The sequence below is a fragment of the Polypterus senegalus genome, chromosome 14 (genome assembly GCF_016835505.1).
Source record: "Polypterus senegalus isolate Bchr_013 chromosome 14, ASM1683550v1, whole genome shotgun sequence".
Lineage (NCBI taxonomy): Eukaryota > Metazoa > Chordata > Cladistia > Polypteriformes > Polypteridae > Polypterus > Polypterus senegalus.
The window spans coordinates 115,154,694-115,172,664 of NC_053167.1; the positions used below are offsets into that span (position 1 = coordinate 115,154,694).

Below are 17,971 nucleotides of genomic sequence, written 5' to 3' on the forward strand. Positions count from 1 at the left end.
AAAGAACTATCACTTACCAAGTGATGTCCATGCTCGGAGATGGTGCCTGCCTTTTCCATTCTCTGTGTTACATATTGCACGGACATATCAGGCTCACTCTTGATATCCGCAGGGACATTGTGTCTTATGTATTAAATGACTGGGACAGGTTTAAAGTGTGGACTGATGACGGTACAGGAGATAATTATACTACACAGGAGCACTAGAAGAGTGAAATGCTTAAGCCCTTTACCTATGGATCTGCATGTGAGTTGATGGCTGCCACTGAATTGTTTGGTTGTCGCTTTCAAGTGTACCGAAATGTCCAAATATTTTACACCTTTGGACAACCACCAATGCCTCTTAAACATCTTAGACACACAGGTGACGATTTCAGTAGTGGACACTTTGATGTTTATGAATGTTTAAACTCTCAAAAGCTGGATGCGAAGTTATCGATGAAACCGGTTGCATACTTACAACACTTGACAGATGCCGAATGTCACATCAACACAGCTTGGTCATATTACAACCAGAGGGCCGAACTGACAACGTGGCATAGAAAGAGATCCTTAACAAATAATTATTGGTATATTTTCCCTCAGTTTAAAAAGGTTTAATTTTCTTCTTAATAAAAATTTTAAGGCAGTATTTCGCCGCTGCGAAACGCGGGTATTTTGCTAGTAAATATATATATATATATATATATATATATATATATATATATATATATAGAGAGAGAGAGAGAGAGAGAGAGAGAGAGAGAGAGAGAGAGAGAGAGAGAAGGTGGGAGATTAACAATAAACTACTAAATGATAGTTGAACTATCTATCTATCTATCTATAATATAGTGCCTTTCATATCCATCTATCTGTTTATCTAAACCTACTATCCTACAGTGGGTGAGACCACAGAACCAACCACTGGCCACCATAAAAATAGTCAAAGGATAAGTAGTATATGAAGATGGCACAGCAGACATCACAGCTTCTGTTACTGATACAAATATCTCTGAAGCTTTGCAAGCTGAAAAATATTATCATTTATACATTATTAAAATGTGTGAAGAAAAACAGCTACTTACCTGTATACCCTGGCATACATATGCAGACATAATTCCCAATTTTATTCAGACAAGTGGCTCCATTTTGGCAGGGCCAAGAAATGCACTCATTGACTTCGATCTCACAGTGTTTCCCTTGAAAGCCCGGTACACAGTAGCAGGAGTACCCGTTCACTGAGTCCCGGCACACAGCTCCATTGTGGCATGGGTTGGAGGCACATTCATTGACATTTGTTTCACAGTGCTCACCCTCATAACCGTCCTGGCAAATGCACCTGTAATTGGGGACTACATCCTGATTAGAGAGGATCTGACAGCTGACCCCACTGTCACAAAGGTCTTCAGCACACTGGAGTATGTGTGCCTTGCAGAGCTCTTCTTGATTCCCAGATTCACAGCGGCACATGAGGTTACTGGGGTTTCCAAGGGTGATGCAAGTGACATTTCTGTTACAAGAATCAGATCGGCAAAGATTATGAGGGGTGCATGGCTTGATCTTCTTTGCAACAGAAATTGATGAACATTGGCAATGAAAGTCTGGTTTAACATCTTGACAAGTTGCATTGTTTTGGCATGGGTGAGATAGGCAGCTGGAGATACCCTCTGTACAAAACACACCTGCAAGATTAAAATGTAAAGTTATTACATTATTGATCATATTACTGAAAGAAGGAAAGATCAGATTTGTATTCATTCATTCATTTTCTGGAAGTGTTATATCATAGACAAACATAAGAGAACCCTGGAGACTAAAGAGTATGTCGGTTCTGGGAATTGACCAACAAGATCTGAAGTATGTCCTTTGGAAAAAAGGCAAATGATGGAGCACTGCTAGACATTACTCTCTGCTGTCGCACTGCATGTCATTTAATTTGAGCATCTCGAATGGGCTTATCTCTTTACTGTGTTGCACAAATTCAGGTTTGGCTCGATCGTTCAAAAACTGATTAGTTGGTGGTACTTAATGTGACAGTCTAGGTTGGCTCCATGGTCCCTGACAGTTTGCAACCATAACTGTCGACAATCGTAAACCAAAATGAGTTGGGCAAATGGGAACAGACACAGTCAGCAAGAGGTTTGTGAAAGTGCTTCAGTACTTACTTACTCAGTCAGAGTCCAAAAAGTGCTGTACAGTCAGTCCTTTTCTAGCTCACTTAGACTTGACTGGGGTCACGGGGGTCCACTGGAGCCTATCCCAGCCAGCACAGGGTACAAGGCAGGAACAAACACTGGACAGGACACTAGTGCATCGCAGGGCAAACACACAAACCCACACACAATTTAGTGTTGCCAATTCACACATCTTGTATGTCTTTGAACAGTGGGAGGAAACCGAAGCACCAAGAGGACACCCACGTAGACATGTGGAGAACATGAAAACTCCATGCAAGGAAGACCCGGAATGCTAACCCAGGTCACCTTGCTGCGAGGCAGCAGCACTAATACTGCACCCACTGTGCTGCCCAGTTCTGTACATTAATAAATAAATAATCCATTAAAAATGAAAAATAATTTGTGGAGGATAAAAACAATTGTAAAATCCAAATAAAACAGTTGTTTAATTAAAAAAAAAATCATTTTTGCAGTAAGCTCTTCCTCAGCCAGCCCAGCATGTCTAACTACTATGCATCTCCTCTGCTCGCCCTAGCGGGTCTTCCTCCAGGAACATGCATTGCCAGCACTCTGTTGTCCCATACACTAGAGCAGTGGGTGCTACCTGGATCCCTGGGAGGTTTGCTGGCCATCCCTGCTCCTACACTATTGAATGGGGACACCTCATGGAACGCCATTCACATTATTATGCTGGCAGCGTCCGGTCACTTTGTCTCCTCTCTCACACGCTACTGTTGCCACCATCTGATTCACACCCAACCGTTTGCCTCACCAGCTGTCTCCTGGACTGTCTTTTTTGCCTCATTCAATTGTTCCTCCTGATTTCTCCATACAGGATTCCTTTCTAGCACTAATCAGGTGCAGGTGAAGTCATCTACCCACTCCAAGGTGTGAATGAAGCACCTGACCGATCTGTTCAGATTTACATGGGAATGCACAATCAACCAAGTAACTCAAAAACAACCTCTGGGCAATGTGTGTTCGTTCACCTGTACCCACCTGGAGACTGCAACCTCAGGATTTATTCTTGTTTATTTAAAATTTGCAATACCACGTACCTCTCTCATCATACACCTCACACCATAAGCCATCAGTTGCATGGAAAGGCTCCATCCTCTACTGAACCCAGTGCAACTGGTGGCCAAGTTTCATGGCGTGGCCTCACTGCACTCCACTAAAAGTAACTAACAGCACTAGTAAGAACCATACTAACAAAAAACCCAAGCCACCTTGTGAAACAAAACAATAAATAGTCTTCTAAAAAGTTAAAAATTCAGACAAGTCCTTCATTAGGCTTGGGCACGTGGATTTCTAAAATCCCTCTTGCTGTTTCTTCTTCAATCTTTATTTCATCACTACAGGCTCATCCCACCGCTGCCACCATATTACCTCCACGATCCTAGGCAGCTTAAACCCAGACTGTCACACTTAATGCAATAATGTATGAAAATTCCACATAAATGTATTGAGTATTTCAAACTCAGTTCACTCTAACAACAGTGGAAGGATGAATTTAGCTTGTATGAGCTACTCAGACATTTAAATTGACAACTCTGAACATAAAACCATTTTGTTCATACTGAATTACTGAATGTTAAAATTTAAATATGCTGATTACACACTTTAGCACTGCATGATTATTTTGTATCAATTAAATAAACTCAAAAAGCAAACCTTTGTTTTCAGAAATTTTACTTCACATTTTAATTAAATTGGCATGTTGTTTGATTACTAATCAGCAAGACATCATTATTAGATGATTTTGCCAAGTAGCCAATTACACCAAGTTAATTAGCAAATTACATAGCCTCTTGTCATCACCACAAGGAGAAAAGCCTGCTCATATGGTGCATGATGTGCAATAAGCATGCTAGATTATCGAAGACAAACACAGCAAAGGTACCTTCATATCCTCGCAGATCTTCTGTTATGTTCTCTGTCTGTGTGTGACATTAGGTCAATAAGTGGAGATTGCTAAAACTCAGCAATATCTTCACAAAATACATGGTGTCTTAATGCAAATAAACTAAACTTACACTAATCGTTTTACACTGAACTTAATGATATTATTTACCAACTAAAATAAAAAAAGACTGCTCAGACATTCTGGAAGAGATCCCAAAACAATATCACACTGTCCAATGCAATACTCTCTCCACTGGAAAAATATTTTAAAAAATCATTTGATTTGGCAACACTGCTGAGTGGCATCCTACCGTGACTGGAGATTCAATGCCAATGAAATTCACTTGCTGTTTATAAACATAAGTTAACAGGGTTATTGTTACATGCAAACAAATTATGTTAATTGTACTTAAAACAGTGTAATGGATGGCACACATGGGTTGGCAACCCAACCAGGGCTGAACAGGATTCCTTACTCGGCTAGGAGGCCCTGGGGAGATGATAACTGCTGAATAGTTTCTTCCCTAATGCATTAGATGGCAGCATCCCTGGACTTTGGTTCCCACTCTGATACCCACAGGGCATGCTGGGAACTGTTTTCCTGGAGTACAGCCCTGTTGGGTTCTGTGGGTGTCACCAGGGGGTGCTGCAGGGGTTTATAATCCCTGCTTCATGGGACTTTCATCCTGACCCGAAATGCTTCCAACTGACCATGTCCTAGCACTTGAAGTACTCCCGGGTCTGAGATAAAAGGAGCCACTCTACCTCACCTCACGAGGATGGAAAGAGCAAAGGAATATTTTTTTTTGTGATTGAATATTTTGGCTGTGTTCACTAAAAATGTCTTGGTAAGGAATAAAAATGGTTGCAACAGATACATATAGCCTACAAACAAGGTCATTTTCGGTTGAAACAGTTAAAGTATCTGCATAATAAGAAATTTTTCTAAAACTAATTTTGTATACCTTAAAAACACTTTGAGCAAAGTCAACCTTAGGTAATTGAGTAATGGCAATATACACTTGAAATGTTTTCTGTGAGTGGTGCTGTTAATTAAAACAATCAGAATCTATTCAAGGTGTTTCTACGTGAATTACATTATTTCTCAATGTGACACACAAGTACTTTAAGACAGTTCTACTAGAAATGTGTGTGTTAAAGCCTTAAAGTCTACTCATTTGGAATAAAGTCAATTTAAGCTAGCTGAGTAATATCAACAGACTACAAGAATTATTTTTTAAAATGTGCATGTATATGTGAAAATGCTTCATTCTACTCCAAAAGCTTTGTTTTGTATAAACAATGTATATTCTGAGTGTTTCAAATCATAATATAGAACCACAGATACTCATTTCCTCTGATGGTATGGTGATTGCTTTTGAACACTTTGATCACATCCAGTGATGAATACCTAAGATGAAAGGGCTCTTTATGTATGATTCGTTCCTCTTTGCAACTGAAATTAATGAACATTACATAACGTAACAGGTAGTGTGGCATAGTGGTTAAAACTCTCAGGTTGTGGGTTCAAATCACTTCACCTGCTTGAGCTCCAATCTGAAAAGCAAAAGAAATGTAACCAATTGTATCTCTCAAATATTGTACATTGCCTTGTGTAAAGGTGTCAGCTAAACATTTAACTGTAACATATTACAGAAAGTAGAAATGTGCTTTATATCTCTGACCCAGTCTCTTCATTGCCATTCATACTGTGGCAGACGGCTGGCAACTTATCCTGGCCGGGATGCCCCTGAAGTGGAAGTATGGGGGAAGGCAGCTTTTTCAGGACACTGCCTCCCCCAAAATGCTAGATGGCAGCTCCCCTGGAGTGTAGCGGTGCCCCCGATTCCCGCAGAGCATCCTGGGGACTTGGAGTCCGGTTTCTCAGCCCTGTTCAGTACCGTGGGTGCTGCCAGGGGAAGCTATGAAAGAACCTAGGGAGTAATGCTTCCCTTGCAGCCCAGAAGTGCTTGGAAGTCACGAGGACAGAAGCCCCACAGTACTTCTGGGCAGATTAAATACAGTATTCCCTCGTTTATCGCGGGAGATAGGTTCCAAGGCCGGCCACAATAACTGAATTTCCGTGAAGTAGGGACACCATATTTATTTAATTATTTAACATGTATTTGGATGTTTTTAAACCCTCCCTGTACTGTTTACAACCCACCCTTTACTCTGTTAATAACAGGGACAACTGTTAAGTAATATGAAATTGGTAGATAAATTTACAGTTACTGTATAGCGAAGTACATGTACCTATATATGACGTGATGATGGTGATGAATATGCTGTGCAGTAAAAATGATGACGATGAAGGTGATGATGACTTTTATTGCACAGCCAATGACTGTATTTTATGTCTCTTCAGACGGCGGTGACATTTCCTGGGGCACCTCTTCCATGGTTTCCGAAGGTGTATCCGTAGTAGTAGTAGGAACTGTCTCTCTTTTGCGAGGCTACAAAAACATTGTGATCATCAGTTGCTGCCGCTGCTTCTTTTTCCGGTCGAAGAGCAGCTTGTAGGCGGTCATGACTTCGTCGACCTTGTTGCAAAATTGGACCGATCGAAGAAACCACAAAAAAATCACACACAGTACAGTGTAATGTAAACCGCTCGGTGAGAAAGCTTGAAGCGAAATGGCCGCGACAGAGAGACAAGGGGAGGTGCTGTGGGATATGGGCATCAGTCAAAGCACCAATCACGGGCCCGATTAGAAAGCGGGAAGCTGTGATTTGTCATCTCCCTCCCATGTACCAATCACAGCCCATGTTACAACGCACTTAGTCACCGAACTTGTTTTGTTGTTCTTAGACTAGGAAATACTACTACTATATTTAAAAACCCGCGAAGTTGTGAATCCGCGAAAAGTGAACCATGAAGTAGCAAGGGATTACTGTACTTAAGATTATACATCTGACCCCGAAGTGCTGGCAATTCACGTGGGAAAAAGAGCAGGAGCACTTCCGGGTCAAGAACTATATAAGAACTATATAAAGGACTGGTGGAGACCCAGGAAGTGAGCCAGAGTTGGGAGGGAGTTGACAGAGCTTGCTGGGAGGTGTGGAGGAGAGAATAATTCTTGTTCATATTATATTACTTGTCTGTGTATGGTGGTTGGGGTACTTATAGGCAAGAAGGAAAGAATATAGAGAAAACCTTTTTAGTGCTTTTACCTGGTGTCCGGGATGTTTATCTATCGGGATAGAGGGGTGACAGTGCCCTCTAGTGTCACAATACTAAATTTATTTTTTTAAACCAACCAGAATAAGAGCTTTCTCCTATTTTCTCATATGGCAAACTAAATACTTTTAACTGAATGTCTCAGCTCAGTTTAAATATTTTTTGTAAGGTAAACATTGTGGATATCTTTAAACTGCTCCCTCTGGTCACCCTTGGATTCTCCAACCTTGACTTAATAGGGAGTAGAGGACTTGTTTAAGGAGACATTTTGGTGGCTGGCTCTGCAGGATCATAAACTTACCAATGGTATGGTGCCCTTAATATTGACTGTTGTTAAAGTATCTTTTCATATTTTTCACATTTCTGTAACCTATCTAATAATCTATTATAGTTCTGTTCCTACCTACATACCACTTGATTTTCCTAACCTACTTCTTCTAATACACAGTCACATTATAAAACATCTACAGTTTCTAAGCTATATTTAATTTTATTTCCCTGAAAATTACAATTTTGATTGGACTTTTGTATATATAAACCTTTATTCAAAACAAGATCGGTACTTTGGTCTTTTAAATGTGTGATTGAAAATTGAATTCTTACATAGCTATTTTATTTCAAAACATTCATATCTAGCAACCTGCAGGATGAAGCACCTTTCATATCAATCTTCTCTACTGTGTGCTGTATAGTTTCTTGCTTATATAATGATCTTACTATGGGTCTTTAGCATTGATTGACCTGTGCTAATATAGCTCCTTTCAAATCTTATGTATCAACTTTGCTTCATAAATATTGTGCACCCTCATTCCTAAGCTTAGGACAACAAAAGCCAAGTGCTGTGAGAATTCATTAGTAAGTTCTGGAATCCCTGGCTCACAGATCTAACATACAGTTGTGTCCAGTAATTTGCAGTGAAAAGAGATCTTGGAGGTTAGTACTTCACAAATTAAATGTAGTGATTCACAAAAATGTATTGTCTGTGGAGGACATAAAAAGAATATACTGTGTATTATATACAGTTAACACGTTCATTTGTGATTAATGTGGCCTGTTTAACGAGTTAAAAAATATTATGGCATCCAAGGCCATCAACAGTGTCAGGCAGTGCTTTGGTCAGGATGGTATTTTCATGTTTTTTCTTTTTTTTAACATTCAGAAACAACAATGCAAATAAGCTAAGTGTGCACCTAAAGAATTACATACACATCTATCTAGTACTGTATTTATAGACTACCTTTAAAAAAGTTTATGAAACAAAATTTGTATTTAAAGGTTTAACACTTTGTACTACACAGTTCACAACAATAGTGTTCATTTTCGTGATTTATACATACTTACATAAGTGCAGGGAAGTGGGAGGAAAGACATTGGAATAGCTATGGCAGTCCCGGTGCAATGCTAGAGAAAGGTTGCAAAGGTAAAATTATGCTCTCTCTTTTTTTCATGTCATTTTTCTGTAAGAAGATCGAGTCAATGTCATATAACATAAATGCTAAATAAGTTATCTTTGAGTGGTACTAAAACCAAAATAAGTCTCCAGTACCTCTGTATTTAAGTTGCTGGTCTTCCAGGTAGCTTGCAGTGCTGACTGCATTAATATAATGACAAAATTCTATAAAATAGTAGTGTAATGATTATTCCTATCCATTAATCCAATCTGCCTTTATCTTCACTAATTTATGCAAAGAATGCAACATAACCATCCAAGTAATGCACGGTGTCAGTTTTTAAGCGAGATAGCAGCCACGGACATCATTTTAGCTTGCCAAGACCAAAGGTGTAGGCAGAACAGTGTTTTCAAACCTTTTTTCTGTGGTGGCACACTTGTTGTAACCCAAAAAATCCCAAGGTACACCACAATTCTACCAAACATAAAAGCATTAAATCTGTAAGATTTGCTATACTGTTGTAAGGAGCGGGACGGGGAGGGAGGCAAAAAAAGCAGCTTGAAGATTGCCATTCACAGACACAGCACCTAATTAGCACGTTGGATGCATTTTCCAGCTGCTTCGTCCAGGCGGTCCTCTCTCTGCCTCACTCTACTGACCTGGGGTTAGGGGCAACTCGTATACCCACAGTAGTCCACTGTCCCTCTGCTCTGTAAGAGTCACTGGTGAGTATGCAGGCACATGGATCCCTGACATGTCTTGTGGCTAAAATGTGGCAATCACGGAGCTACTTTTATGTCGTCTTCTCCAGGTAGTCTTGCCCTCCTCCAGCTGGTCTCAAGCACCTGAGAAGTGTGTCTCTCTTAAGTCTGGGCCTGGGGAACTACACTGTTATTTCCACTGTGCACCAGTTGAAAAAAAAAACACTTGTATAGAGTATAATTATCAAATCATTGATGGTGATGAACAATTGAAGATGGTATTTGCAGAGTTTTAACACAAGCGAATGTATGCCCAGTTAAGAGATGCTTATTCTTTTAATTAAATCAGTCTTCAGCAATGCATTTAAGACTAGAGTCATTTCGATTGTATTTTTACCTTGACACGTTTGTGTCTCATATACTATACCAATTTCAGAATTAGTACATTGTCCCTGTTTTCTTATTGCCTTCTTCTGAACTTGCCTTTTAGGAAGGCATTCAAATTCAAAAAGTAGCATTTTGTTAAAAGTTATTGTTTTAAGTTTAAACTATGTCGTTTTTTTTTTTTTTCTTTGTGTTGATTCTACATTAAATTTGTGATTTAATGTGTATTTACTTAATGATTTACTAGGGGGCTCCGCCCCCTGCTCACTTCACTCGCCAACCACCAGGTTTTGTTAACCGGATATACAATTTAAAGAGATTGTTATTTTCATTTCATTCATTTTCATTCATTTTTTATTTCTTGATATTGCCAGTAATAAAGCTGTAGTGAATGAGTTACTCCCCCTCCCTGCGCATCGATCATTTAAAAGCCTGTATAGCAGCAGTCCTTTAAGCCAGCTACTGCTTGTGCCATGCTGCATGCTCTGCATGTTGCGCTGCACGTCGATCATTTAAACTCCTGTACAGCAGCTGTCTATTTGTCTCACCTCCTTGTCTCGTGGGACATTAAAGTGTCTCCGAAAAATTGTTTGTAAGTAGGGCGTGACAGCAAGTAGTCTCTTGGGACTTCAAAGTGTCTTCCGAGAAGATCACGTCTTGACCCAAGATTTTTTTATTATAATAGAGAGATGCATTCATTTTATAATTACATCTTTGAATGTTAGATGCAATTAATAATTCATTTATGAGATGAACTAGTTATTTTTTTTAATCAATTCCCAGCCCTAATATATACAGTACCTATTGTGGCGCGCGGCTGGGTGCGGTACCCAGCCGGGACGCCTGGAAGGACCAGGGGGGGGACTACGCCTATTCCGGACCACGAGAGGACAGCCGCCCTGGTTAGTATGGGGGCCACGGGAATGGAACATTGAAGCTCAACCCTATAGGGGCCTGTGGTCACCGCCTGGGGGCGCCCGAACGCCTGAGAAGCCCTTTGGATGTCAGCACTTCAGGGTGTCAGGATAACCAGGGACACCCAGAGTGCTTCCAGGTGCTCATGCTGCACTTCTGCCACACCGGGAAGTGTCACAGGAAACTCGTCAGGAGGCACCTGGAGCACATCCGGGTGAACATAAAAGGGGCTGCCTCCCTCCATTCAGTGGCTGGAGTTGGGTGGAAGAGGACAGAGCTCGGATGAGAGGAGTGGAGGTGGGGAAAAAAGGCTTGGACATTGAGAGGCCCGGACTGAGGGTGTTGGTTCAGGGGCACCGGGTTGTGCGAGGTATACTGTATATATTGTAAATAATGAATAAACCTGTATTGGTGTTTAAACCATCGGTGTCTGCCTGTCTGTGTCGAGGCTGGTCTCCACAATATATACACACATATATTTAACATTCCTAGTTATGAATCACAATTTGATTATTTATGTAGTTACCTAACAGGTAATGCTTGTGGTTGGTCGGCCAGTCAGCAAACATCCACTACATCCTCTCAGTTACGAGAAGCAGCTTAAAGATATGTGATACACTATCTGACAAACAATACAAAGAGTACATGATGCGTGTTTCGTCCTTATTGGGGCTCGTCAGGTGTATACACTTTTATAGCCCCTTACAAGGATCGAACCTCAGACATTAGCACCTGAGGCAAAGCCAATGATGTTGCACCACTGTAGCTGGTTCACTTATTTGACAGGTTGAAGATTGGAGTACAGTATTACCTTCCTAGTTCTCAATTGTAGTCTAATTATTTACGTGGTTACCAACCAGGTAACATATTGTGGTGGACACCCCTATAATGGATGGTCCGGGGGGGAGAGCATATCCAGACCATTACCTCCCCAGGAGCACTAGAGGGCAGCTCCCCTGCCATGCAGCAGTACCATGGAAGCTCAACCCTGCTGGGGCCCATGGCCACTGCCTACTTGTATGCAGCACTTCCACCACACCCAGAAGTGCTGCTGGATGTAGGTCAACGAGCACATGGAGCACCTCCGGTGCCTTATAAAAGGAGCTAGCCGTCACTACTCTGAGAGCCAGACAAAGCTTGAGAGAGGAGTGGAAGTGGAAGAGTGAGTGAGTGAGTGAGTGAGAGGAAAAGGAACCATGCACTTTGGTACTCTGTACTGTGCTGTGCTCTGTAGAGTGAAGAAAAGAGCTTCCACAGTCTTGAATAAAAGTGTGTTGTGTGCTGTACTTGTGTCTCTGCCTGTCTGTGTTGAGTTAGGGTGGCTGAATGCACCCCGGTAGTCCACTATATATATATGTACACATACAGTATATACAGGTAGTCCATTATATATATATGTACACATACAGTATATACAGCATATATCAATCAGATAATGGATGGGCAAGGGACGAGTGGGCCTTTTGAATAATTTGACTCCAGCATTAAAGGTGGCAGTGCTCCCCTGGCTGGAGCCCAGTATGGAAACCTACATGGATGCCTTGGTATTGTAGTGTGGAAGGGCAACTCTATCAGGGTCTTTGGACACCACTGTGAAGAATGGACCTCCCAGTTTTGTATGACCCGGAAGTTCTTCCAGCACTGACATAAAAGGTGCTGCATTGCTTCATCCATTTGAGGTAGATAGTGAAAACTCAAATGAAAGAGTGGAAGGAAATATAGGAGGAGAAGGAGCTTTACTAACAGTAAATACATTGTTGGATTGTTAAAAAAACCCTTTGAACATGTCTCTAAATAATAAAACCTTTTATTTTCTACTTAAAATGTATTCAGTGGTGTTGTGTCTAGAGTGTGGTGCTTAGTGATGCTCTCTTATAGTCACAACATTTTTGTTGTGAAGATGGAGGCTGAACGCACCCCAAGGAGACATGGTTGCTCCTCCGAAACCCCCTCTTAAACGGTGATACAATGGGAAACAAACACTTTTTTTTACCTCCTCTATGCTCGATCAGCTGGCTTGCTGCTGCTGCTGCTGTTTGTGCCGTGCTGCGTGATATGCATATCGCACTGCACTTCGAACATTTTAAATTCTGTACAGCAGCTGTCATCCTTGTCTCACAGGACGTTAAAGTGTCTCCGAGAAAATCACGTCTCGACCCAAGATTTTTTGATATATATATATATATATATATATATATATATATATATATATATATATACAGTAATCCCTCGCTATATCACGCTTCGACTTTCGCGGCTTCACTCTATCGCGGATTTTAAATGTAAGCATATCTAAATATATATCACGGATTTTTCGCTGGTTCGTAGATTTCTCCGGACAATGGGTCTTTTAATTTAAAGTACATGCTTCCTCAGTTTGTTTGCCCAGTTGATTTAATACAAGGGACGCTATTGGCGGATGGCTTAGAAGTTACCCAATCAGAGCATGTATTACATATTAACTAAAACTCCTCAATGATATACATGTGCTTCCCCGAGCGGATTGTTTGCTTTTCTTGGTCTTTCTCTGACATTCTCTGCGCCTGACGGAGGGGGTGTGAGCAGAGGGACTGTTTGCCTAGAAGATATGGACGCTCCTCTAAGAAATGCCGCTTTATCGCGGTGGCCCAAAAGCACGTATTGATTTTTTGATTGTTTGCTTTAATCTCGCGTGCTCTCTCTCTCTGACATTCTCTGCGCCTGACGACGGGGCTGTTTGCACAGAGGCTGTTTGTTTAGAAGATACGGAGGCTACTCTAAAAAATGCTGAAAGATTACCTTCACATTGCTCCCTTCTTTGCGGCTGCTTTATCGCGGTGCTCATACTTAAAAGCCCAACAGCACGTATTGATTTTTTGATTGTTTGTTTTTCTGTCACGCTCTCTCTATCTCTCTGACATTCTCTGCTCCTGACGGTGCTCGTTTGAAGAGAAGATATGTTTGCATTCTTTTAGTTGTGAGAAAGAACTGCCATCTCTGTCTTGTAATGGAGCACAGTTTAAACGTTTGACTAAAGGGTGTTATTTCATGTCTAGAGGGCTCTAATAATGTTAACAGGGTGGGAGAGTTTATAAGGGCTTAAAATATATAAAAATAACTATACAAACATATGGGATTTTCACCTATCGCGGGGGGTCTGGAACGCAACCCCCGCGATCGAGGAGGGATTACTGTATATATATATATATATATATATATATATATATATATATATATATATATATATATATATATATATATATACATGTACATAATATGTTTGTATTTTTGAAAGGCAGTGTAAAAGGTCACGGTGACAACACAGGGGGTTATATATAGGAGTTATTAAGGAATTTTAAAATATGAATTGCTGGTCTGTCGCACTGTGCCTCACAAAGTCAACAACACAGCTACCCTGTATGGGGAAAAGAATATTGTGCCTCTGTCTGTTGTTCTTCTGCGTCATCATGAAATCTACTAAGAAGGATGAATCAGAGGAGGAAGAAGAGTAATTTGCTACCAAACATCCTGGTAAGTGGTATAAAAGCTTACCTAACTACTAGATTTGGTACAAATAAGATAGCAGCTTACAACTGTATGAGTTATGAAAAATTTGTTAAATCTGTATAAAGTAGAATATTTGTTTCTGTTTTGTTTGATATCCTTTGTGTTATTATTTTTTATCTATGTTTAATTTTATTCCTTTTATTTTAGATTTATATTTTATATTTATAATTTTGTCACTGTGGCCCCTTCTTGTGCTATACATTAAATTTTGTTTTTTGTCTGTCACCTTGTCATACATTTGCATGTGTTACAGACATATTGAATTTAGGTAAAGGCATCTGCTGAAAAAAACATAATGCCATGCTAATTGTTTCTACTAGTAAAGCTACTATTAATAAAAATGATAAAACTACTACTATGATTGTTACTACTATTACTACTACTACTACCAATAATAATAAACATAAACAGACAGTTTCCCCTAAGACAGAGAATGTCGTGTTAATATATTATCTGAGAAGGACACTAATTTTTCAATATGGGTGTTTAACACAAAAGACTAAAAATAAGCACATCAGTGTCATGAGAAAGGCAGACTGAGACAGTAGATTACTGTAATTGCCTCTAACAGTATTGTACGTGATCCAGCTCAACACAGTAAATCTGTCTCTTAAGTCTCCTTCTTTTAAATAAAGCAGCTTAAGTAAGCACTATCTTGAAAAGCAGCACAATCACCAAAGGTGCAATCTTGGCCTGCAGGCTAGCAGAGAGCTTATCTGTTCACTTCATGTGGTTGTAGCTCTTTATGTGCTCTAGCTGTTGTTTTCTTAATAAGATAAATGCTTTATTTTCTTGCTTGATCACATACCCCGCTGATATTTGTTATTTTATTTTATTTTTTTGCTTTTGACCCTGTTACCTTTTTAAATGAATAGTTTAGAGCAGTAGTGGCTAGTGCTTTTTCTCCCTCATCCTAAATCTCCTATTCAGGTCATATGTAGTGTGGCGGACGGCTGGGGCTCATGCCCAGTCAGGACGCCTGGAGGATGGAAGGATTGGGAGAGGAGCAGTACCTCCCCTGGAACACGAGAAGGCAACCGCCCTGGTTTGGTGTTGGGGCCATGGGAACAGAACTTGGAAGCTCAATCTTGTGGGGACCCGTGGCCACCGCCAGGGGGCACCTGGATGGTTCAGAAGCCATGGTATGCAGCACTTCTGCCACACCAGGAAGTGCTGCAGGAAGGTCATCAGGGAGCACCCGGAGCACATCCGGGTATATTATAAAATGGGCCACCTCACTCTATTCAGAGAACCGGAAGAGGACATACAGGAGCTTGTGGGAGAGAGGTGGAAGTGGCAGAAGAAAAGATGGAAAGTCAAAGGAAAGTTAAGGACTGAGCATTGTGAGTTGTTTATGGTGCATTGTGCTGTGTGAACTGTAAAATAAAAGTGTATGCTTTGATCAGAGTGCCTCTGGCATCTGTCTGTGTCGGGTTAAGCACTGGCACAGTAGATAGATGGCGATGTCAATGGACTGACGTCAGGTCCAGGGCTAGTTTCTACCTTGTATCTGAATATTGACAGAAAGGGAAGCAGCCCCACACAACCCAAAGTCCGAAAAGAGGGTCAGACAATTAATAGATAGAACCTATAGCAGAGGCAGTTGGTTACAAAAAGAAAGGGAAAACAAGTTACTTTACATTACAAGGATTCAAATCATCAGAGATGAAAAATATTATGGCAAGTGTATTGCAGTAGTCAAAATGTTTGAGAGGTAGTTTACTAGTAAGTCCCAAGTTTCAAGTTCAAGTTCAGTTCAAATATATTGCCATGTGTACAGCTGACAAGGAAATTCTTACTTGCATGTTTCCCACAGACTAGTGACAGTACTACAATACCAACAGCAGACTATAAAAAATGCAGACAGTGCAGAAGAGCACATAAAAGAATACACACTGTAAATGAATGTACGTCAAGTCTGCTCATTCAGTTGTCACCATAAGTGGCTTTTGGTGTAAATTCTAATGATCCTGAATGGAGGAAGGAGAAGAGGGACAGTGCACACAGTGTATCCATATGTTTCTAATACCTTTGTTTTGGTTGGCTGTACAGCTTTCCTCACACACATATGAAAGCATGGTGTATCTGCAGTCACAGTGGTGTGGTTTCAAGCCTGATCGGTCATTTTCTCTGGTTGTTTTTTTAGAAGTAAACACTTGCTGGTCCACTCTCAGTTTGCACCAAAAAGGAGCAGTGAGCAGTAATCTGTTTTTAATGGGCTGGGTATATGAGGGGCTGAAATCCATAAAAGCTTTTCTGCTCAGTATGAATATGAAGTGTTTTACTATGGTGAAGTGTTTACAAATTGATTGAGAAGTTCAAAATTGGTCAGATAAGTGTTAAGAATGAAGAAAAAGGGGGATGCTTGGCCATGTCCTCTACCTAAAAACAACATTGAGCAAGTCTGTACCATGTGTGGAGGGCTTCTCATGCTGGTCCTCACCCCCAGGCCGCCAGGAGGAGCCCTCCCGACAGCAGGATAGTGCCCCGAGGTCCAGCAGGGCCTCATGGACTTTGTAGTATTTATACACAGCCCTGCTGGATACCTTGGGGGCCACCAGGAGTCGCTGTGGGGGGGCTTATGGGCTCTTTTGTGCCTTATGACCCGGGGGTACGTCACGGTCATGTGACGGGAAGGAATGACATGCTCCCGGGTTGAAGTAAAAGACTGATTGCCCTGACCCGGAAGGAATAAGGAACTGTGGACTGCTGGGACAGGAACACCTCCGGGTCAGGGGCTATAAAAGGACGATGCTTCAGTCCAGACACTGAGCTGAGCTGGGAGGTAGAGGAGTCTGGGCGAGGAGGAGAGAAAATTATAGTGTTGTGTTTGGTTTACTTTATGAATAGTGTGGAGGGTGCTTGGTGCACTATAAAATATAATAAAGAGTCTTGGACTTTTATCCGGTGTCTAGAGTTCTACCTGAGGGTTCCCCCTACTGCCACACATGCTTCTGACAACCAATGAGTATTCTGGCCCATGATACACCTTCTACTGATAAAAAATGAATTACTGCTTGCTTCTCTTCTTTGGTGCAGATAATTATTGACTTATTCTCATGTATGATGAGAAAGGGAAAAGGCATGGATAAGTGAATATGGTGGAGAGTGATGAACCAAGAGTAAATATGGCAGTATGGAAGACAGAAATTTCAAGTTAAGGTAGTAGTACTCACTAATTATGGTGATGTGAATTGGTGATGTGCTGCATATTGATTAGCATATGCAAGTAAACATTTTTCTGTACTCTGCACATATGACAATATTGAATATATAAGCTCATGAATCTAATAAAAAGAGAACTGTGTGCCAGTAATATTCAGTGCCTAATTCACCACTATCTGCAGTGCATTGTGGTCCTGAGTTAAGCAGGTGTTGTACCAGCATCACATATAGCTAGCTTGGCACAGACTCCAAAGCCCACCTGTTCAAGCTGGTAAGCATAGATGTGGACATCTTAACTTTCCTTAGTGTACGTGTACATGTGTATAGTGCACCTTCCTGTGTACGTAAGGGCATTGGTGAACTTTCTTGAAAATGGCAGACATGTGTTTTTCCCCAATTCAGTTCATCAGTGAAAGAGAAACTCCTAGAAATCTAAAGCTATTGACTTTCCCCACAACATCCTTGCAAATGTAGATGGGAATGTGATCTTCTTTCTTCTGTTATAATTTTCCCCAAAAAGGAGAGGGAAACAAAATTGTCCAAAAACAATAATATTTAAAAAAAAATCACGAAATTCCAAATGTTCAAAACAATCCTATAAAAAACATGATTAAAGAAAATAGAGGCA

General features: G+C 40.7%; 1 protein-coding gene across 8 annotated transcripts in view; it reads right to left on the bottom strand.

Moving 5' to 3' along the window:
• The window catches only part of crb1 (crumbs cell polarity complex component 1), a 226,235-nt gene that overhangs the window by 176,069 nt on the left and 32,195 nt on the right, over positions 1 to 17,971 (bottom strand). For all 8 annotated transcript variants that reach the window (XM_039735479.1, XM_039735484.1, XM_039735482.1 and 5 more), the window contains exon 2: positions 1,064 to 1,660. In XM_039735479.1, the coding sequence (XP_039591413.1) occupies positions 1,064 to 1,660 (597 nt within the window). The remainder of the gene's footprint in view (positions 1 to 1,063; positions 1,661 to 17,971) is intronic.